This window comes from Anas platyrhynchos, chromosome 5 (genome assembly GCF_047663525.1).
Source record: "Anas platyrhynchos isolate ZD024472 breed Pekin duck chromosome 5, IASCAAS_PekinDuck_T2T, whole genome shotgun sequence".
In the NCBI taxonomy this organism is placed as follows: Eukaryota; Metazoa; Chordata; class Aves; order Anseriformes; family Anatidae; genus Anas; species Anas platyrhynchos.
Genome location: NC_092591.1, coordinates 29,712,774 through 29,735,328, shown reverse-complemented (window position 1 = coordinate 29,735,328; position 22,555 = coordinate 29,712,774). Strand labels below are relative to the sequence as shown.

Below are 22,555 nucleotides of genomic sequence, written 5' to 3'. Positions count from 1 at the left end.
TTTCTATATTCTGGGAAGATGGCCTTGTCTTAGCTTACTCAAGCAAGAATTCACTTCAGGACTTCTGCCGTGCTGGTCCATGCGGTAATTACGAGCATTGACATCAGGCTTAGAGACTTAGTAACTGCAAACATGGCCCCTCTTCAAGAAACAGATCTTATGTATAGATGTTTACCTTAAATAAAATGCAGCTCCTGGTAGGTTTTGATAATTCTAATGGTGAAATAAGTGTTTTGAGCCAGTCAGAGGTTGTTTGTTTTTATTTTTGGAAGAGGAGGAGAAAAAAGCTGCTTCACTGCAGGCTGGCTTAATTGACCAGTGGTGTACGCTTAACTGGGTGATGAAGAGCTGGTAAGGGGGATCCTTCAGGAAGCCTAAGGATAATAGCGTTGCTCTGTACAACTAAATTCTAAGCATGAGATCATCTCATATCACAGTTCCTTCACATTATCCATATATGATGAAAGCATATGCATTAAGAATAGGAAGCAACAATTTTGCTGACTTGTCTTCAAAAAATAAACTCTTACTCTTTATTGACAACCAAGTTAACTGAAGTCATCAACACAAGCTCACTTTAAATTACAGATTTTAACAAATACTTCCTGTTACATTAGCAGTATGACTACTACAACAAAAAAATTAAGAACAAGAAAAACTTTGGAGTGGAAAGTTATGATTTATTGCAAAAAAAAAAAAGCAAACACACCACTCAACAGAAGTCAATTGAGCGTACAAAATATTCCCCGAAGTGAAAAAGGCTGCTATGTATACAACGTACACGGAACAAATAAAGTAGAACAGTTAGATCTAGAGATAAGTCAGCTACAGTCTTACAAAGCCAGCTAACTTCCTCTAAGAAAGGCAACACTAGTATCTCAGCTAAAGCTTTGATGTACTGCATGAAACAGTTAGGCCTAACAGTCACTGAGGTAGCAGTGTGTTCATTTGGCAGATAAACAGACACTGACATCATCCGACCTGTTTAACCTCACCACATACTGTAAGTGCCTGGGTCCTACTCCAACAGTCTTACTGTAATGTAACATAAGGGCATGGTGTGCTTCTCACAGAAGGATCTGTGCTGTTTCCATGTCAAAATATAAAATCTAAAGTGTTCAAAGTTTTCTTTTTTAGAAGTACTTACTTATTGGCTTTTCCACAAGCAACAGTATTAAGAGATGGAAACCTGCTACTAATTCTCTATCTGTAGCTTCATTTCCTCTAGTGTAGTAACCAACTCTCCACAATAAAGTCTTTCCTGCAATTGAGATGAAAGAGTCAGACTGCATCCATCCAAGTCGGAAAGCTGTATTACTATAGCCCTATTCTGATGAAAATAAAAGCACTATTTGGGAATAGTGTAAGTCCTGCAAATCTGCCTAAGATTCTTTTTCATATCTGTATAAAGAAATGCTTTCAAGGCATTTGTTGTCCAAATTACAGATTTTGAGAAGAATAAAGTTTTGTTCTAATGCATGCAATAGCTTTTTTTATTGTTGTTGTTTAAATGACACTTGGAAAAATTGATTATTGATAAGACAATGTGAGGAAATTGTGAGAATCTAACAGTGAAAAGGGTCAAAACTAGTAGCCTAAAAAGGAAATTGTTCAAACAGGCATTAAGTGCAGAAACAGTACTCATATAAAACATAGTTCTGTAAACAAGAAATTAAACCCAAGTGATTTTACGAGTCTTCATATTATAACAGATATTTAAAGATTTCTTGCTCGATGGCATTGATCTGAAATAACTCTACACATTCAGCTTTTAAGAAAATATTAGAATAAGATATGTGGTCCTCTTGCTTTCTAAAAGGTCAAAAACCACTGTGGAATATTTCTGTCCTGAGGTCTGTCAAATATCACAGCCAGAGTCTACACTCATATTTCAAAAGCAGATATAGGCAATTTAGAAATGTCACTTTTATAGTTTAACAGTGAGTTTATTTAGTAAGTTCTTTTCATCAGGTTTCCATTAACCCACTCCAGAGAAATATTTTCTCAGTATTTTAAGACTTGTCTCAAATAATTAATTGCGAATGGGTAAGAACAGTGTATATAATTTAAGAGGAAAAAATATATACTACACCAAGTACTTCTACAGTTACTTTAAAAAGTAAATATTATTTACAGGAAAATGAAAAATTACATGCTTAAATCTTTCCCAGGAATGGCTTCTCGTGTTTGCAAACAATGAGAAAAAAATCTATACACCATGATTTGATCCTTAGGGGCTCATACCCTTAACGCTTAAGTCATGCAGACTCAGAAAATAAATTAAGGCATTTTCATCTTGGAAATCTGTAAGCTTAATTTTGAGATAAATACTGGATTCTTTTGACTGAAGTTCTGGAGTGTAAAACTCATCTCTAATGAATAAGAAAGCACTGTGAACAGCTCCCAGTCAGATACCTGTCAGACGGATGTTGGCTCAGTACAACCGAATTTTTAGGGAGAAGCTCATTTCTTTAAGAGCCTGAAAATTTAAGAGGCACTTTAATATACACATTACAGATCCCAGAGTTTTCCCACTTTTTTTCTATGCTTGCTGAGACCACAAAAACCGGTCACACTTGTCCAACATAGACTGAATCAGGGCTCTGCAAGAAAATCAAAGGAAAAGAAAAGGTTAAACTGTTGAAAAAAAATAACAATAGAAACAACTGTTTTGCTTTTTAAAGCATTTTGTCAAAAATTGTCAAAAACACGATTACATATCATGACATCACCATGCATGCTTTCTCTGGAGGGGTTGGATCAGACTCTCTACAAGATGAAACCTCCTTCACATATATCTAATGTATAGTTTTCCATTTCCTTTTTGCCCCCCCATTTTAAGGTAGCTACATTGCACAATACATAGTTCTTAAAAGAAAATTTTTCAGTGAGTTTAAAATTCAAGGCAGAAGTGTGAAATATTTTATCTTTTTGTTAACTGAAAAGAAACTTCAAAGCACCAAGAAGATCTAAAACGAATGGTGTGCATATACAGATCTTCCGTTGATGCATCATCTTACCTTTGCCTTTTCTCAGCAATTCTCAGTATCTCACACACTCCAGTAAATCTCTCAGACAATTCTAGCATCATGCCACACTCTTGCAATAGAGGCAAGGCACGATTTGGGCCAATGGCCTTTGCTAGTAAGAGAGCTATGTTTTCTACAGTAATGCAGTTTGGCCAGCTGGGGCTACCGTCGCTGGCAGCATTTCCATTCTGTGGGCCATGGTGGTGGAAAACAGCGCTGTGATTTTGTGCGAGATGCAGAAGAAACTTCCATTCTTCTATAGTCTCTGGAATTGAACCTAGATGCAAAAACAAATTTGTTACCTTGTTTGTAAAACAAGGTTTATTACAAGCCTACTGTTTTAAACAGATCTATACCTAAAAAGGAAGATAGCTATCCTGTTTTTCTCTTTGGAAATGCAAGAAAATCAAGTGTCATCAACAAGCAAATTGCATACAGAACTGTATTGCCTTGACTGACTCAGTGTCAAGATTCAGTGCAAAACTTCGCAATACTTCAGCATTGGAGGCTTTGTCAAGTCAAAAAACATAGAATTGTTTCATCTTAAGGCTACCGGGACAATACTTTGCTCATTGCAAATTTGTGTGTATAAACATGTGTAGTGGGGGAGTTCTGTGCCGCATAGGGAGGCTAGCTTTTCCTCCAAATCTAGCTTTTACTCCTGATAAACAACCCTACATTCCTGAGGTGATAAATGTTTTCCAGAGTTACTGATTTCATGAAACACCATGTGAAGATGCAAGAGCGTAACATCCACTTAGGTTTTTCAAATATGCTGCTGTACACCAAGCAAGTGGTACTGCTACCAAAACACTTCAAAAATAAAAAAGAAAACAACCCACCACCAACAGAAACAGCTTAACTCCACTTTTGAGAAACTTAATCAGCAGAGACTAAGGGCAGTTCTGATGTTGCAGAAATGTGTACACAGCTTAAGATTCACTAACCATCTTCTTCATTCAATAGGCTCAAATCATCCAAATGAGCAATATTAGTAAAGGCTTCTATTCTTCTATCCAGCTCCAAACAGAGGAAAAGGTAACCAGGCCAAAACCTTAAATAACAGAGTAAAAATTTCCAGGAATCAAATATTCATCCTAAACTGAAACGAAGAACAATTAAATATTCACTTAAGGAAGACAGAAGCAATTGCACTTCTTGAATGCCAACAATCATATGGCTCATCACAGAGCAGGCTCACAAGGGTATCAGATGCATTAAATTGGACTCTTAAAATTCATCCTCAAAACAGGAAATGTTTTTGAGTGAAACTTGTTCAAGCTAGGAGCAGATAAGTGTTTTTTGTTTGTATCTTTTTGGGGTAAGAGTACCAATGAAGCAAGTATAAAGAATTAGCAAGCTTTCATCTTACCCATGTGATTTACAGATGTCTGCCATTTTCTCTTTTGTAACAAAATCAGCTGGGAGTTTAATCAAAAGCAGAATGAGCTGGCTGTAGCCCCATGTAAACAAATGCGATCGTGGCCTAGACAAATAAAATTTTTGTTTTAAAACATTAATGGTTTTCTTCAAAAAAAGTTCTCTCTACAAGAAATTCAGGTTTATCAAGTAGAAGTAGGAACATTAACAAGACACGGCGCAGTCTCAGCAAGAACAGTCATTCAATAAGGTGTTACAGGTAGTTATTTAATCCTTTGGTTGCTTCTGCTGAACTCTGCAATATGCAAAATGCTCCAAGGATTCACTGACATCCAAAGTGTCATATAAAACCTAAGCCTCCCTTTTTGCTGCACTCAGAACCTCAGGTGAACTCCGCTTTACCTGGGATTTCCTTCCACATCCACAGTATTTGCTCTTTGTGGTGCATCAAGAGAAACCGCCAAGCACAACCAATCCAGTCGTATTGATTCCGGTTGCAGAAGAGATCTAAGAAGAGATGGCCTACAAAACAAAGCACATGGGGAAAAAATACTGATTTTAAATATACCAGATACATGGAGACGTAAAAATTGCACATGAGCAAATAAATTAATCATGATTAAAACTAAGTATGGAAAAAACTAGAATCATTTATGTTCCTAGGAACTGAAGGGAACCACTGAAACCCATGAAGTTGACAGAGGTTGGATTCCCCTTGCTTTTTTTTTTTCCCCCTAAATACTGTCTAACCTGGGTATGCTGAACAGTAGGCACAAGAACAAAAATAGCAGGTTATTTTGAAAGTATGTTGCAGGAAAAAATATTAGAACTAGTACCTAAGCTAATAAAATCCATACTGATAAATCAACTAAAACTGGCAGAATGATCTGAAAACTAATGATAAAGAGCACCAAGCATAGAAATATCAAAACAGTTAAACAAAAAAAAAATTACAGCCATGTGATGAAGGCAGCACACAGGTGAAAGGCTCTCTATTCCCTTTACCTTTTATCCTCTGGCTGTGACTTCAGCAGGCTATCTAAATATGCTAAAAAGTGAGCTGGATCATTCCAACAAAGCTGCTTGATATCAGAAGGTGAAATAGAGGGGTGGAACTTGATTAAGGGCCGAAGAGCTGTTTCCCCAAATTTTTCATAAAGCCTGAAGAGAGACAGAACAAAAAACATTTTCAGAAAGGTGATCTTCTGAAGAGATTCACAGAAAGCTTCATAAAGTGTGAAGCTCTCAAAACCAATTCCTGCTAGCAAGTTCACAACATGGAGAAGAGGAAAAAAAAGGACTTGGCTACCTTTGAGCATGTACCAGTAACAGAGGGCCATCATCCCAGGGCCCCAGGTCATGCAACAGTTTCAGTATTTTCAACATATCTTCATTTTCCATTGCCAAAGCAACAGGACTGTGACAAGTTAGTTCTGAAATAAATCAGTGCACGTGTTACAAGATACAAACAATGTTTTGCCTTAACACACACAAAGCTGTTGTTACATGTACAGATACAAGTTACCTTTTCTACTTCCTTAGAACAGTAGCAACAAGTGAACACTTGATCATTTCATGGAAGTCAACATCACTTGGAGGCAGGGCTTCCAAGTTTCAGTTATAAATGATACAATGAAGGCACGGAATAATATTCTTGATATATTTCTCATTTCTGAAGTCTTTGGACTTCAGAGGATGCAGTTTTTCTCTAGTAAAAAAAACACAAGTGCACACTGCAAGACATATGGCTTGCTGAATATAATGTAGATCTGCAGTTTTCAGTATAGTATGTTTTGTTTCTATTAATAAATAAAAACTTCAGTTTGGTCACTGAATTCACAGAAAGCAGAATTCATCATAAACCAAGATCCTGATGAAATGTTGGTATCAGTCTACAAACACGAGTACAGTCCAACTGAGAGCAAACTGGGAATGTATACATTACTTTAAAGCTCTCATGAAGACACAAATTATGAATAAATTCCAAGAAACCCAGCACCACATGCCAACCATCAAAGCAAGATTCTGTTCTTTGACTGATCTCTGTTAGTGCCAAATTAATGCTAAGCCTTTAAGTCACTCTTAAAAGAAAACACAAAGCAGAAGCTGCATACAGAGAACAGACATAGTTCTGTTTTCCAGTATAATCAGGAAGCTTTACTTCAATAAGACTAAAAAGAAATCAAAAATGTCAAAAGGATTTCTGCAGAAAAGGGAAGTTTGAAGTGATCACAAGCCATTCACTTGCATGGGACCATTCAGCCTTTTTTCACACTAATGACAGTGCTCTTTAAGTCAGGCCTTCCATTTCTAATGCAAATAATGAAGTCCCATCTCCAACCTTCTGCCTTATTTCTATAGATATTTGATTTTACATAAGATTTTTCTGCTCGTTGAAGGGCGTGTATTTGCTTTCACAAAGATCTGGTCTGTAATTGCCACACCATTCAACCAACAAGCTCCATATACATTAACAGCTTCAGAAGTAGTTTTTATGGAATTGCAAAATGAGGCTCCTCTCTCCTGGGAGCCAGTAGTTTTTCCCTATATTAGCCTTCTGGGGAACAGCACACAAACCCCAAAACAGAACAAAACCTTCCACCTACCAATCACCTTTCCCCACTATATTCACAGAAGGAAAATTTGCAGGCATAAATGGGAATATTCAAACTTTATTTTCTTTTTCTTCCCAAACAAAAAGTCTTTCTCTCAGTCTACTAGTAATAAAATTTTCATTAGTTACCTTTCAATCCTGCAATATATGTATTCCATACATTAGGGCTGTTTGCATACGTGGTTATAATGCACTGCTTTAGTCTTTTCAAATCCAGAAGAAAGAAGTAGCTTTGTATAAACCTACAAGCCAAGGTTGACAAAGTTGCTAATGGCAGACCTTGATCAGAGCTTTCCTCTGCATCACCATTTCCACAAGAAAACACACTTAGCTCAAAACACAGAGTTGTCAGCTCCACAAGATCTTTCTGAACATCTGGTTCTATGTCACATGGAGCAGAAATTTGAAAGCAGTCACCCAAAGGTCCCTTGAAATTAGTACTATTTTCACATACGGTTTGGCTTTCACAAGTTTCATCGCTACTTTCAGTGCAGTCTTCCAAGATACTATTCGGTTCTTTTTCTACTAGGTCTCCACCAGTTGGATCTACTTGCAGGTTTTCCTCCAGGATTTCCCTCTGTTCTTCAGCACATCCAGTCTTGCTCTTCCTAACAGAGGAATCAAAACACTCTCTGCTGCCAAATTTTTCTTCCAGATAGACAAGCCATTCTCGTAAAACCCTTCTCATGCACTGTGGTTCTAACAAAACCAGGGGATCCTGGAGTTTGGCTCTGTAGAAAAAAAAAAAAAAAAAAGAAACTTGCTAAGTTGCTTCACAGCTGTAAGACATCACAAGTGAAATATTATGTATGTTTTGTCCAACTCAAAGTATACTCCTGAACTTGACTTACAGTTAGCTGCTTTTTTGTGGTTTTGAATGCATCAAACAAAATTTAAGCTACTTGCACCATCTGCATTTGCTGCTGTACTTCCCGATTTCCCCAAGCTTTCTTTCCGAACTGATTTTTCACAGAATAGGTTAGAAGAGACCTCCAAGATCACTGATTCCAACCTCTGACCTAACACTAACAAGTCTTCCACTAAACCACATCACTAAGCTCTACATCTAAATGTCTTTTAAAGACATCCAGGGATTTTTTGTTAGGTGCATTTGTGTGTGTGTGCGTGCACATTGTGTTAGTGATTTTTTTTATTATTTTTTTGCCATTGTCGTAGGTTGGTTTTTGTTTGTTTTAAGCATGCTTGCAGTTAGGATATAGTTACTCGGTGTTACACTTTTGTCCTAACCAAGCTTATAGTGGGTTTTGCTTTGTTTTAAACAGGGGAGACAAATCATTAACCAAAATGAGAGCCTTACAGGTAACATTAATAGACATTTACAACATTACTTTTACGTGTTTGCAATGAAAAAAATCAGTCATTTTTCTACTAAAGCCCAACGTATCTAGACACTAAAAATTGCCCAGCTTACATTGCTTCTGCTGTTGCAGCCTTGAGATCTCTTAGATGATCCTCTTCTGGAAGCTGGCAACTCTGTGGTTCTGATCTAGAAAAATACATTCATCTCAGCCTTCACTGAAGCATTGTATTTAATAATTTACATGAGGATTTTCCTCAGATTTGCCAGGAAACAACATAAATTCCATTATTAAAAAAATAAAGCTCCAATTTCTATAGAAGAAACAGCTCAACCAACAGAAGTTACAGATGAATTGGACATGAAGAGCAACCATAATGTTTCTGTGACCTTTATTATGGCTTCTGCTCTAACTACAGTAGATTTCTGAAGACACTAAATGAAAAAAAATATGACACCATATGAAAGTTACCATAAATTATCAAATTACTGGAATATGAAACAGTTAAACTCTGTGTTAACTGGACAGCCATTACGTTTTATAGGTACCATAACACACGGTTTGAGGGAGAAGTGTGTTGACTCCCCACTCTGTAAGTGCAGGACAAACTGTTGGACTCATACCCCAAGCAGCCATCAAAGGTATGCTACATAAGAGTTGCTGAATACACTACATTCTTACAATTCAGTAACTACAGCACTGCGGAGACTGCATGCTCCAACATCCTGAACCAGTTTCTAGGTAAGAAGCCAGCAAGAACCAGCTAAACCCAGAGTAGCAAACAGCAGCTGTGAAAACACGAACAAACAAACAAACAACCTGAGCTCCCCATTCTCCTTGAAACAGCACATTTTCTTTAGATTGCTAGCCTCAGAACACCCAGCAAATGCAACTGCTAAGACAACATGATTTTGTACTCACACTCTCTCTTCCTGGGGAGATGCTACCAGACTGACAGCCACCTCCTGCTGGTGCTCATCATCCTTTGCTTCTTGCCTCCCTCTAATATCAGGGCTCACATGAAGCGTGCCAATCTTTTCGGTAGTTTTACGTACAAAGCTGGAAACACTAGAAATCAGAAGTTCAAACACGTGAAATTCAAAGTTCACAACTGAAACAATCAAGCACTTTCTTTCCATTCAAACCATCGTTTCAGACATCTTTATAACCTGAAGAACTTCTGCGAAAAGGATCTTACCAGTGATGGCCAACGAGAACAAAAGTTCCCCAAGAAAATGCTCAGAATTTGTGCTTGAGTCATGGTCTGTAATATCGGCACAAAGAATCAAAAATTGAAGTACTTAAGACTTGTTTTTTGCTGCTTGAAAACATAGGCTTTCACACTAACATTAGTGCTTAGATTTTGACATATTTGCACAAATAAACGCAGACTGGCTACATTTCATTTTAGGGCTAATAAAGCATCAGGAAAGCATTAGGAAATGATGGCCCTCTTAGTAGTAAGAAATGATTTTACAGCACTCAGAGTTAATTCTTCGATTATAAAGCTCACTAAAATCACCCTTCTCATCATCGATTTTTTTTTTCCTGCCAGGTGTTTTATTCAAGAAAAATCCCAATGATCACACAGAAACCCATTTCTACCATAAGGAGAACCACATTATCCAGAGTTGTACGAAGAACTCAGCCTCTTGCTTTCTGACTAAGAACTAGTTTAGGAGCATTAAAAAGCAAAACAAAACAAAACACACACACACACACACCTTCTTTTAGGATTACAGGGAAACTTTAAAAAGCAATAGTAAAAAAAAGCAACTGTTTTACTTTATTTAATCATAAATAGAACATAGAGGGTACTTACTTTTAAGTTCTAATTACTATTACTGTTTACACTCAAACTCCTAAAAGTTGCTTATGATTTAGAAAGAACTCATAACAATGCATGTATGTCTGAAACCTGTTCTGAGATACTCACACTATTGATATCAACTACATTTTTTTGTTGCAGAATATAATTGACATACCTAAGTGATTAAAGAAGAGGTAATATTCAAACCGTCATTATGGAGCAGTAACATTCTGTTGAGGAACACACCAGTTTCACAAGAATTATTTAAGTTATGTTTTTATCACCATTTGCTTTATATGTTGCAGTGAGTTTTTAAAAGGCAATTTGATTTCTGCACAAAATGGACGCTACCATATTTACTTGCACCTGGTATAAACTACCATTATTCCACGAACATTTAAGGAATTCATTAGATTTACTGAAAGGTGCATATGTGAGGAGAGAAAGATGGCAGGCTAGACGGTACACTTCACAAGTGTGTTTTGGCAATATTCAAATATTGGCACCATTCAAATATTTTAATTTCTGCCCACAAGCCCCTATCATTTAGAAATCCAAGTAGCACAAAAGCTAAATTCTAAAACAATATTTTTAGTAAGTTTCTTTTTGAGTACAAACCACTACCACAGTTTACAAGGTCATGTTAAATATTCTTAGCAGACATTCAGAACAGTAAGGCTGAAATCTTGGCTGCACTGAAGCTTGCAGCAGCTCTTCGGATCTTCATTAGAGTCAAGATGAAAGCTTTAAATAGCCTAGCAAACCTGACTGCATCTGCAGTGTTTCATTTCAGGTGTTACACTTTTGCAGAACAGAGTATGAATTAAAACAGACAATGCTACAAATTCAGAGAACATAAAAGGGAAGGATGTAATGGATGAATGAACCTCCTGCAAATTTTACCTTTCTTTCACAGCTTGGAGAGAGACGAGAGGAGATGGGGAACGAAATGACAAAGGAATACTGAATGGGAGAAAAGTCTCACTCCGGTCAGCCTCAACCGCCACAGATGCATGAGATACATTGTCTAACAAATGGAATTGAAATAAAGAGTCATGAAACAATGGCCTGGCAAAAATGAAACAATGAAATAAAGCCGAAGTCACTAATTTATTGCTAGATAATCTGCGTGGGATAATCATATTTTTCAGTATTTCATGTTGAAAATTACGTGGAGACAGAAAAGCACTACCTAGTCTCACGGACCATTTTATTACCAACTTCAAACCTTTTGGTTCTATAATAAGGCAAATAACATTCAGCAACAACTGTCTGAAAACTTACAATCTATACGTAACCTTACAGCTCATTTCAGAGACAATAAACTTAATTTAATTCACTGTTAATTATTTAAGCAGATACGAAATTTTAATGTGGTAATATGCATCAATTCACACAGCCTTATTTCCTAAAAGGGAAACTATCTCTGAAATACAGAAACACAAATCTTGGTTAAGGTGTAAATCACTCCTATTTGAAGGGACTTCAAAACACAATTAAATCCACAACTCTGGCTTTTGACAAGAATCACAGGAAATACAGAGCCCCTGACTTGTTCCTCTTCACTTATATACCTACCTGTATCTACAGGGTGTTTTGATTAGTCATTTCCTCATACAAGCACACTTAAGCATTACACTTAAGGGGTGTAATGAAGAAAAAAGGATACTTTTGAGTAAGAATGACACTGTTTTGCAACAGTCAGACCTATCTGCACTGCTGAGAAGAAAAGATGTTGTGCTATTACAGAACTTCCAACAGAATCCACTCTCCCTCAATAGGGCCTAAAGGTCACAACTGACTGGGACCAAAAGGCTGCTTTTGTTCATTATACAAATTAGCAACCTAAAAAACTTGTGACATCTTACGTAAATATGATCAGGGAAACCAGCTGCAGCACAGCAAAAAAAAATAAAAACGAAGTAATTCATTAAGTCTATTGCTTTTAAATACCAAATGAAGTACATGTGCTTCAAGAATCATCTAGAACCTCTCTACCTTGGAACAATTAGCAAATTTGCTATCACTTACTGAACAGATAGAAGAGTTTTAACTCACAATGCTCAAGAACTACGACCCTTCATTTTAGAGTTTTAATGTTAGGGAACCTTCCTGCACATTTTCTCACTTGTTGTTTTTTTGGGGAACGAAGGTAAAGAGACAAATGTAAGCATAAGGGCTACAAACATCATGTACCTTAGTCAGCAGGACACACTACCGACAAACAGAGAAGCAAAAATTCTCCCACTCTACTGTGGCTTTCCTCCAGCAAAGCATCCAAATTGTCTTCCTCCTCAAACATCTCTGCAACAGCTAAGAGCAGCCTTTTTATTGGAAAGCCTCTCTACCGCACCCTGAACTAAACAAGCTCCTTATCATCCCAGGTTTCTTCCTCTTCAGAGCAGAGAACAAGACACATTATTTCACTATGCTTCATCTAGCAACAGGTATTCGTTAAGAAACACTCCCTGAGTAGTTAAAATGTTAGATATTAACAATCATATCATTCCCATGCTAATGTATAAATGTGTAAGAGGTGATCCCCTTTACAGATGAAATCCTGCAAGAAAGCTAAGCCTACTCCTCCCTAAGCCTACTCATTTTCCCCAATATAGAAATAATGCCAGAGACAAGACTAATAAATTCTTTCCTGTAGCCAAAAAGGCTGGAAGGATAGGGACATCAAACAAATCTCATTTGAAGCTCAATTAACACTGCCACAGTCAGCCAAGACAGTCTCAGCATTAATGCTGAATTGCACACAAAGGGGGAAAAAATTTTGAGTTAAACTCTAGCTTGGGAAAAGCCCTCTGGACCTTTTGTATCGCTTCTCATTTTTGTTTATGTGTTATTTCTGTAGAGCCAGTATTTCACCCCAATGATTCAAGAAAGAGTTTGACTAGAGGATAGGATAATTGTGTTTCCATTGAAAAAATTAGAAAATTTAATTATAGATAACTTGGTAGGAGAAAATAAGAGCATAGAGCAAATAAATTCTTGTAGAATAAATAAATACCGCATCTGAAGAACATATTTTCATTAAGAAACATTACCAAGTTCCACCTGTTCATCTTCCTGGTGTGCAGGAAATTCTTTAAGTCTCTCATCTTCTGAGAATGTTTGACTGTGGAGAGAACATGAGTCTTCATCGGACTGACTGCCTCGTCGACTAATAACACGATATATACCCGAGTCCAAGACACTGAAGCTTTCCTGTCAGACAAGGGAGAAGGACCAGATGTTTTTCGAGTTGCACTTCCTTGTTCAACTTCCTGCAATGAATTGAAACAACCATCCCAAGAGAAATAACCTCACAGCCCTTCATAATTCACTATCTGAGAAAGCCCTATGGAAGATCAGATTACTGACAGATCCAGAACAGCTATGGACACACGTGCTGTTAAACTCGTAGTCCAGTGACATTATAAAGATTCACGCACTGCAATTGCTTTCAGGAAAGCAGCCTGTAGAACAACTGGCACACTTAGTACAAGACCATGAGACAAAAAAACATCTTGGCTTTAGTCCCGTATGTGAACCAGCCACTTCACCCCATGTACCTACATCCAGACGAGTCCATGTGCTTTCTACCAGTAAGCCATACCTAGCTAGCACAACTATGGATCCTCTAAAACCGTCTGCTTCTAGACACATGGACATCCTTTGGCTCATGGTCAGTCCACATAGTTTACTTTGCCAATGGAAAGAACTCATTTACCATGTCCAGATGGAATTTATGTTACTGTTTTTTAAGCTTCACTTTTTAAATACTTAGATCAAAAGCAACTCATGTTGTATTAACTATGGAATGTTTTATTTTTTCCTTAGAGCTTTCTGTTTGAGCTGCAGAGTGAGACCATTTTTAAAACAGGGCAAGGACAGCTCTGAACATTCAGACATTCAGCATTCACCAGATAAGACAACAGTTATAATCAAGATGACCTTTACTGAAGCACGGCAAGGTACAAAACTCAGCTGTGGAGAAAGCTTTCTTTGTGTGCTTCTTTGTATCTGTCTTTGTCCATTTCTTAACAGTTAGCCATAAAATAACACAGGAAGACAGGGGTGTAAGAGCCTAAAGAATGCAAGTAGTATTATTTCATGCCTCCCTACCCCAAGTAACTTTAAAAAACAGTATTATCGCCTATAGTAGACACAGGGAAATCAAAAGCCTCATCTACAAAGAAAATAACGAGATGGTTTTAAGACAAAGATAAAACTTCTAGCTAACATTTTTGGCATTACCAATACACTTACATGAGATGAAATGCTACTCCTCCTACTGCTGCATGCAGAATCTAGAGGTTCCACTTTCAAGATCAGTTCCTCCAGACGTGAAATGAGGTCCTGCTGGGTTGAGGCATCCAGCTGAGACTTCAAGTGTTCCAGCTTGTCTAGTGGCAAATTTTTTCTTGCCTAAAAATACACAGGGAAACAGAAGCATTATTATTTCTAATGCATGCATGAAAAAATTAACAAGGAACTACTTATGCAGGCTAATTTTCATACTAAAACTATAAGGTCTAGCAGACTTCTTAAAATCTACGAAAATATGAACCTTGGAAACCCATGGAACTTACTGTAAGAGAACAGGGAACAAAATGGAGTTACATTGCACATTTACAAAGAGGTATTTACTTACTCTGCAAGAAACTATTGAATTTTGGAAGAGACAAGAGACCCTGGCAGCAAGAGTCCAGAACCCTCTTCTTATCAGACGATCTACACAGCGGTCTACCAGCAGAAGGGAGAGGTGTACAACTTTTCCATTTGTATGCAGACAGAACAGTTCACTCTTGTAAACTGCAATATCCTGAATATCTGCAAAACCAGATGCACAGAAGAAGCATGTTAAGGACTGAAATTACTCATCAGGATTCCTTTTTGTTCCTGAAGGAAGTTGAAAACCTATTTCCTTGAGCACAAGTACGTGCAACAGCGTAATACAAGTGGTATGGAGAACAAACACTGAAGAGCACTAAGCTAGTATCTAACAACTATAAAGCACAATTCAAGTATCAAAACTTTCCAGAGTTGCATTTCTAGACTGCACCCAGAAGTACACTTAAGCTACTTAAAGTTCCCTTTTCCTTTGAAGGATGAAAAATGAAACAAAGACTGATAAATATGAGAGAGGTACACCATTATTAGCTTTGAAAAAAGAACAAAAAGATTTTGTAGGAGAAAACCTCTTTGACCTTTCAGCAGTTTCCAGAGGAAATAGTTACGCTATGTGCAAACACTCAAAGACAAAGGCATCGGAAACTTAACACCAAAAGGTGGGAGGGAGGCAGAAGGAAGAAGTGACAATGCCCAACAGTTGTAGGACTGTGCCTATAACCATATACATACAACTATTTATGAGGCGTCACTCGTGTGACAAACAAATACATTCACTGGTTAGACAGATGTTAGAAAAATGTTTTTTTTCAGCTTTCAGCAGTTTGATTATCCTTCACAGGATACCTGGGAATAAACAGCAATGGGGAAAGAGTACTGTGGGTTTTGTTATTACCTCACAGTATTTTGTTACTGTACTTTAAGATTCACTTTATACCAGGTTTTGTTTCTCAGAAATATGGAGGCTGGAAGGGGTGGGGAGAAGGTTACTAGTCAAGGGTATGTCTGACAGATGACAACAAAAATTATTTCTCTGATAAATGTTCTGCAATCCAGCTGCAGAAATAGAGCCTGAAAGGCTTTGTGTTAGACAAGGACTTCAGATACAGCAAACATAACAAACCACATTACAAACTAAGATTCTTAAAGTTTACCTTTTACTTCACTCCAGAGTAAGACTTGAACACTCTGGGGAACGAAGATATAAATGCCTCTTTCCGTCCAGGTCACAACATAATGCTCACTGCAAGCAAAGCAGACGTTGACCAGGAAAAAATTAATTGCAGTAGTCACTGTAAGCCAACATCATCCCTACATACATTAAGTACAGCAAATGAGACAGTTGTTTAACATGATATTTGGAAAACTCTTACGCAAAAACATTAAGTTGATAATACTAATTAGGAGTATACACAACTTATTAAAGGATTTTTAAATCTACTTTATCAACAGGAAACCAATACTCACGTCAAATACAGTAGCTTGGGGAAAGATAAAGATTGTGGAGAGCAGCTGGAAGTTGTGCAGTGAGGATCCATCCTGTAAAGAAAAATGATCTATTACAAAACATAACCATAACAGTATCACACTCTTAATCCTTTAAATCTAAACCTGGCTTAAATGTACAGTCTTGTAACAGCAAAATTCACTGCTATAGTCACAGAGAGATCTACAGAACCAAGGCTTTAGCAATTTTAGTTAATTACTTAACTACTGCTTTTCATTATTAGATGGAAACATGTTAAGATGACAGCTAGGATTAAAGTTTGACTGCACTGGGAGTTTATTTCATCTCAGCTGGTCTTGAAGTCCCTAGCTTGTTTATCACCGGTAAGGCTCATGCATTACCTGAGAGTAACAACAGGGAGAGGCGGTGATGAGAGCAGCTGCTTGAACTGATGCGTGCTTTGCACTTCCCCATCAAAGTTCACCTCCCACATCCTTGAGCCAGGCCGCGCACAATATATTAGTGGTTGCTGATTACCACTGTTTTTTCCAGCAGGGAAGAAACATGCTCCAAATTCTCCATCTCTTTCTTTGTTACCAATTTTCCAAAACTTCTCTCTAGTGGAGAAAATGCATTTGTTAAGGCAGCATTAACAGAGGCTCTAATTAATTTTATGTTGTTCTTGAAGAATAAAAATACTAAATCCTAACTGCTGAACTGATCGTTTGTTCTCTAAACTCTGAAATTAAAATTCTGAAGCCTGCATAAAGTTTGTAACATATGGGGTGCAGCAATATTTATTAGTTTAAGTAAAAACTCAGATCACGAGCTTTTTTTTCCTCTTTCAGCAATTGCTGAAAAAAAGTCTTCTGCAGTCAATCCTCCTGATTGCAGAGCAGCCTTGCAAGTCCAATATTTTACAAGTAAAACATAACTTGCCTCTCTGTATCACACAAATAAGTACGTGTAAGTGAAGATATGAGCAGTCTTCCATCCAAATAATCGAGCTGAACAACACGGGAATCTACAGTGGTTATAATCTGAACGGGAAACATCACAAAAGTGGCAGCAGCCTACAGTTTAAAGAAAAAAGAAAAAAATGTATACTGGGCCTCAGTTCAGCATAAAGATTATTTCATTAAGTTAAAATTGCATAATTCAGAAAAGGCTCACATACACTTGAATGTACAGCCTAAGACAAAGCAAGGCAATGCAGTTCCTCTCTTCTCTCCCCCATTGTGGTGGTTTTACCGTGCTAGACGGCTAAACACCACAAACGCTCTCTCACTCCCCCTCCTTAGATGAGGAGGGGAAGAAGTAAAGTAAAGAACAACTCACGGGTTGAGATAAGGATAATTGAATTAAAGGGAAACAAAACTAATAATTATTAAGGAAAGATTATTATTAACTAAATTTAACTAAAGGGGAAAAAAAGGGAAAGGGGAAAAGGGAGGGGGGAAAGAAAAAAACAAACAAAACAAATAAAGGCTATATGGAAGTGCAGAGAACGAAATTACTCTCTACTTCCCACAAATGAGCGATGCTTGACCACGTCCTTGAAGCAGGGCCTCAACGCACGTAGCCAGCGTTCAGGAGGAAGACTGACATTTTCACAAGAGCCCACCCCTCCCCTCTTCTTCCTTTTTCCACCTTTTATTGCTGAGTGTGACACTACATGGTATAGAATATCCCTTCGGCTGGTTTAGGTCAGCTGCCCTGGTGATGTTTCTTTTCTCACCTTTTTGCCCACCCTCTAGGAGGATCAGAGAGAGTCCTGATGCTGTGCCAGCACTGCTCAGCAACAGACAACACTGGTGTGATACCACTGCTGTTCTGGCTACAAGTGCAGAGCACAGCACTGTATGGGCTGCTGCAGGGAAAGTTAACGTCCCAGCCAGACCCAGTACACCCATGAAACAAGGTCCTAATGCTTAGAGATAGAGGAATCTAAATCATCCTCTTCCCAAAAGCATTACTGAAGTTTTCCATTACCAAAGTTTTAAGCAAATAAATCTTATCCTATAGCACACAGATTTTTTTTAAGAGTGTTTTTTTTTTGTAACTTTACAAGGGTCCTTTACTCTTTTGTAAGCTTTGTGCACTTGCCAATGCTCTCAATTCTCCCCATGGGTACGTTCAGCCAAGTCTTATAGAGACAGATCTGAGGGATTATTTAATACAAAAAAAAAAAAATCCATCAGATTTAGGTGGTTTATAAAAACTCACAAACTTTTTCTATTACCCAGCAGTGAATTACCCAAATGCTCTTAATTACTCAAGTCTCTCAGCTTGCATGGGTGCCAGAACCAAGTCCTAGACAGACTTCTACTGGAAAATGCACTCCCATTTTCTAGTGGACAATCACCATGTTTGACAGTTTAAAGTTGTCTTGTTATGAATGTGTTAACTGCTTACTTTTAACAAACTGCACTACGTTTGAGATTCAGTCTTAACAGGCCCAAGCAGGCACATATTTCATGGGTCTTGCCTTTCTCCACTATCCTTCCACGGCTGATTTTCTTGCTCTTTAAATGCAACATTCTTGCTACTTTTAAGACAATTTTCCTTCTAAAATCTCTCATGAGGGACGGAAACAACCTGAAGGAACATGCCTACTTCCACATTGTGCTGCATCTTACCAACTAAAAGGAGAAGTAAGTGACCCAGTCATGATAAAACTTGAAACACTGAAAAACTGGAAATGAGGCTGCTGCTATTCATTAATGTGAGTGCCTTTTGCACAAAGTGTAATTGGTTTAAACTTTGTGTCCACCCACCATTTGTTTTAACTATTCCACCTCTTTAGGAATGAGAGTATCCACACAGAGGCCAAGAAACACACATTCAAGAAGGATAAACATGCACAGCTTTCATACTGATCCAGGAAGCCCAGAAAAAAAATCAGCCTGTGACTGCTCTTTCTCAGACTGACAGATGAGCTGAGGACCAAAACATGTGGCTGACACTGCACCTGGAGTCTAAGGGGTCCAAGGAGTCCATCAGGCTCAGAAATGCCAGAACTGCGTACTTGGATCTTTGTCAACTCCAAGAGGAAGAAGCTCAGCCAGTACACACTATTTTAATACTGCTCTGTCCTATACTGAAGGGAATTCTATGAGACCATGCTTGATCTTGATCACAGCAAACAAATCTGGAATGAACCGTGGATTTACTCAAATCTCTGAAGTCTGGACAAATTTCTGTCAGAACCTACCCACACAAAGTCAGGCTGAATCCAGCACCTCTATGTTGCTAAATCACACAAAATTTTTAGTTCTATAGATTAAAAAACAGTTTTACGCTGAGTTACTAAATTAGATAAAAAAAAGGGTTTGGGTATGGAATTGCAAGGATTTCTACTGTTATCTCAGTAGACTGTTTCTCCTGCGGTCAAAGCTACACAGAAAGTTTGCTTTCCCGACACCCAAAACAAATTTTCCTCTGTTCTACATCTCTTTAAAGAATAAAAAAAAAAGAATCCACACAGCACCGCCTGGGAACCTCTTTATCTTGAAGTATGCGACACTTTACCTTTCCTTGTTTTGATGTGTTAATCTTGATGGCTGATACTTTTCCCACATGATCTCCTACAAAAACACGTAGGGCTGCTGTATCCCAACATAGAGCTGTGACTTTTCTGCCCTTATGCTCAGAGGAAACATAAATACGTTCTGGTTTCCCACGACGTTCCTGATTCAGCTCCCAGACTACTACAAGACCTTGGCTGCAACATTTAAAAAGAAAACACAGCTTGAGCATAAGTGTTCTAAAGGCATTCAACGTTTTATCAGCGACAAAAACACATTACCCCAAAGAAATATAAAACCTAAGCAAGAAGTTCACTTCAGAGCTGACATTGCCAGCAAGGATGCTGAGCATAAGGAAAAATATGCATTTAAATTTTAAACAACATAAGTGATATTAACTGCAACTTTCGCTCTGCCACGTCACTGAAAACATTTCTTCTGATGCTGAAGGGTCTCAAGGGTATATTTATCATATCTTTGCATGCTGAGCTCTCTCATAGTTGTTCTGTTACAGAAATACAACTTCTTCCTAGAATAATTATGCCAGAAAAAAATATAAGCAAACTACACAGAGAATTATTCTGTTGAAGCCTGTACCAGTTAATTCCCTGTCCCCCTCCAAGTTCTCAGCAGATGTCAGCCTGAAACTTACAAGTTACTTCAAAATATTTATCCTCTGTTCGGGTTTCCAAGTATATCGCTCACCTGGTAGCAACAGCAACGTAGTCTTCATCATGCAAACAGCAGGCAACTCGGGAAATGGCACCTTCCTGAAAGTAAGGTATGGCAGTAAGCACGGGTAAGAAACATTCTTGTACTACCTTTGCCAGTACACAACTTTTATCTCTATGAAATAAGAGATTAATGTCAACAGCTGCTACCAGTTTGTGGTGATACAGGTGCTTTTGTTAGTTTGGGTTCTGTTGGAAAACACTGAACTTACTCTAAGAAGCAGTAGCCAACAACATAACTGGATCAAGAGAATCAACAGCTCATCCTCCAGCCTGGGAACACAGAAATCAGTCTCCTGTCCTTGTATCTATAGAAGCTGTTTTGCCAGAACTAAGCAAGATGTTTGCAACCTCCAAAGATGGTTACATTCATTTTATAGTGGGAGCAACAATGGCTCCCAGGAAACAGTATGGGGTGGTAGGAACAGCAATCCCTATTCCTTGACCTCCTTCAGAAAAAACAAGCAAGCCTACATTTTCTTTACCTATTCAGGTAGTTCATAGTATGGAGAACTACTAATGTTTGGGTATCCAAATGTTAGTTGCTCTGGTTACACATTCGAGGGTTTTCTTTGGACTCAAACATTCAGGGGGTGACTTTGCTGCTGTTGTTAAAAGTAAGATTTGGATAAGCAGAGCTCTGTCCCTCTCAAGCCGTTTCTTTCACACCTCATGAGACACATTACACCACACGCTCTGGGGACACAGACCAGTACCACAACCCTTTTTAACATGTAGCAGTTTGAAATATTACCTTATTTGGACAATTTAAGGAGCTGAAAATACCCATTGACTCTTTTAATAAAAATTAACATGAAATCACATCTTTCCCAGTCCCAATTCCCCTGGATATTTTTCTCCAGAATATTTTACCCTTACCTTATGAGTAAGAAAGAGCCTTTGCTTCCAGCCATCTCTCTGTATAAGATTCAGTCCTCCTCCTGAGCTGCCCAGAGCTATCCATCTCCTCGACACAGCTATACATGTACACTGAAGGCATACAAATCATAAGACAGATCACACACACTGGTAAGTACAGTATCTTTTCTTCACATTATTTTTTTTATTTTTTTTTTTAAAAAAAGTTCACTGCTTGCCAACTTCATGTGCAAGCTCAAAACACCAGCTGCAGAGCCACCACTAAAGAAATTAAAATTCCTCTTTCTGAGATCCAAACAAATGGTAGGAGATAACAACTACCTAAGATTGTATTTTTTACCCTGCAGTTGCATTAAAAAAACACCGCAGCAGGATTCTGTCTTCACTTCTTCTTTTTCTGTGATTCTCCACAGCACAACACCCACAAACTAACACGCACAAACTCCCAAAGAACATGATAAAGCTTGTGGGCTAATTAGAACAACTGATTAGGATAACTTCTTAAATTGAATAACAAAAGCAAGCATCACAAACTCACCTTCAGACGACTAGAATCCAGCCTGAGTGCAGAAAGCAATGGATCCAAACACTCAAACTCTGCCAGGACATGGTTGTAAGAGTCCGGAATGACTGGCGCAGAGGCCATAGGTGCATGAGGCTGGCAGCAGTCACTCATGGGTACATCACAGCTTCAGCACCTACCAAACAGAAGGAAGGTTCTCAGTTAGCCCACTTTTCAGCGTTACAACAGATTTTTTGCGTTTAAAGAGACTATAACAAGAAGAGGAAAATGCTCAAGGCGCATTAGACCTCAGCACACCAACACCATACGCGCACCCGGTTTTAAACTCCTTAGCCCAAATTCCGCAGGGAGACGCTTATGGACGTTTAGCACCTACGCCCAGCCCCAGAAGCCTACCTTCGGGGGGCGTCACGGAGCCAGAAGCACTTTTACAGCGGGATGCGAGGAGTTCCGATGGGTGCGCTGCCCAGAAGCCCCCAGGCGAGCAGCTGGGGGAGGCAGGACGCAGGAGGTCCCACAGGAGGTCCCGCACGGAGCCCGCAGCAGCCCCGAGCCCCCCTCGGCAGCCCCAGGGGCCGCCCCCCTCGGCCGCCGCCTCACGCCAGCGGCCGCCCCCCGCGGCACGTGACCCCCGGCGAGGGGCGGGGCGAGCGGGCCGGCGGCCGCGCGAGGGCGA

The 22,555-nt window shown here is 38.6% G+C and overlaps 1 protein-coding gene across 3 annotated transcripts; it reads right to left on the bottom strand.

Annotated features, from left to right (window-relative positions):
* Nucleotides 1-659: 659 nt before the first annotated feature.
* HPS5 (HPS5 biogenesis of lysosomal organelles complex 2 subunit 2) lies at nucleotides 660-22,472 on the bottom strand. 3 transcript variants are annotated; one of them, XM_072038547.1, is made up of 23 exons: nucleotides 22,276-22,472; nucleotides 21,895-22,054; nucleotides 21,357-21,467; nucleotides 20,452-20,516; nucleotides 19,751-19,943; nucleotides 17,155-17,292; nucleotides 16,621-16,832; nucleotides 16,240-16,311; nucleotides 15,927-16,015; nucleotides 14,795-14,973; nucleotides 14,410-14,568; nucleotides 13,206-13,365; nucleotides 11,056-11,179; nucleotides 9,264-9,410; nucleotides 8,456-8,530; nucleotides 7,153-7,754; nucleotides 5,719-5,842; nucleotides 5,415-5,570; nucleotides 4,812-4,931; nucleotides 4,402-4,515; nucleotides 3,977-4,083; nucleotides 3,021-3,306; nucleotides 660-2,603 (listed from the first exon to the last, which is right to left on the bottom strand). In XM_072038547.1, exons 2-23 carry the CDS (start codon nucleotides 22,030-22,032, stop codon nucleotides 2,543-2,545), a joined length of 3,432 nt encoding a protein of 1,143 aa, XP_071894648.1. In that variant the 5' UTR covers nucleotides 22,033-22,054; nucleotides 22,276-22,472; the 3' UTR covers nucleotides 660-2,542. The 3 variants fall into 3 exon arrangements, 2 of the variants coding, with proteins under 2 accessions (XP_071894648.1, XP_027315117.1); XR_011809620.1 differs by lacking the exons at nucleotides 17,155-17,292; nucleotides 20,452-20,516; nucleotides 21,357-21,467; nucleotides 21,895-22,054; nucleotides 22,276-22,472 and having other exon boundaries at nucleotides 660-1,261; nucleotides 2,416-2,603; nucleotides 16,621-16,836; nucleotides 19,751-19,937; XM_027459316.3 differs by lacking the exons at nucleotides 17,155-17,292; nucleotides 20,452-20,516; nucleotides 21,357-21,467; nucleotides 21,895-22,054; nucleotides 22,276-22,472 and having other exon boundaries at nucleotides 16,621-16,836; nucleotides 19,751-19,937.
* Between the last annotated feature and the right edge of the window lie 83 nt (nucleotides 22,473-22,555).

Bases quoted from the DNA above. Each gene is read 5' to 3' on its own strand.
- HPS5 (XM_072038547.1), bottom strand. From the start codon at position 22,032: ATGAGTGACTGCTGCCAGCCTCATGCACCTATGGCCTCTGCGCCAGTC. The intron at 16,833-17,154 runs GTTATGTTTTAC...TCCACTAGAGAG, and splicing joins TGTGTGATACAGAGAGGCAA to AAGTTTTGGAAAATTGGTAA. The intron at 16,312-16,620 runs GTAATGCATGAG...TTTTCTTTACAG, and splicing joins CTCCCTGTTGTTACTCTCAG to GATGGATCCTCACTGCACAA.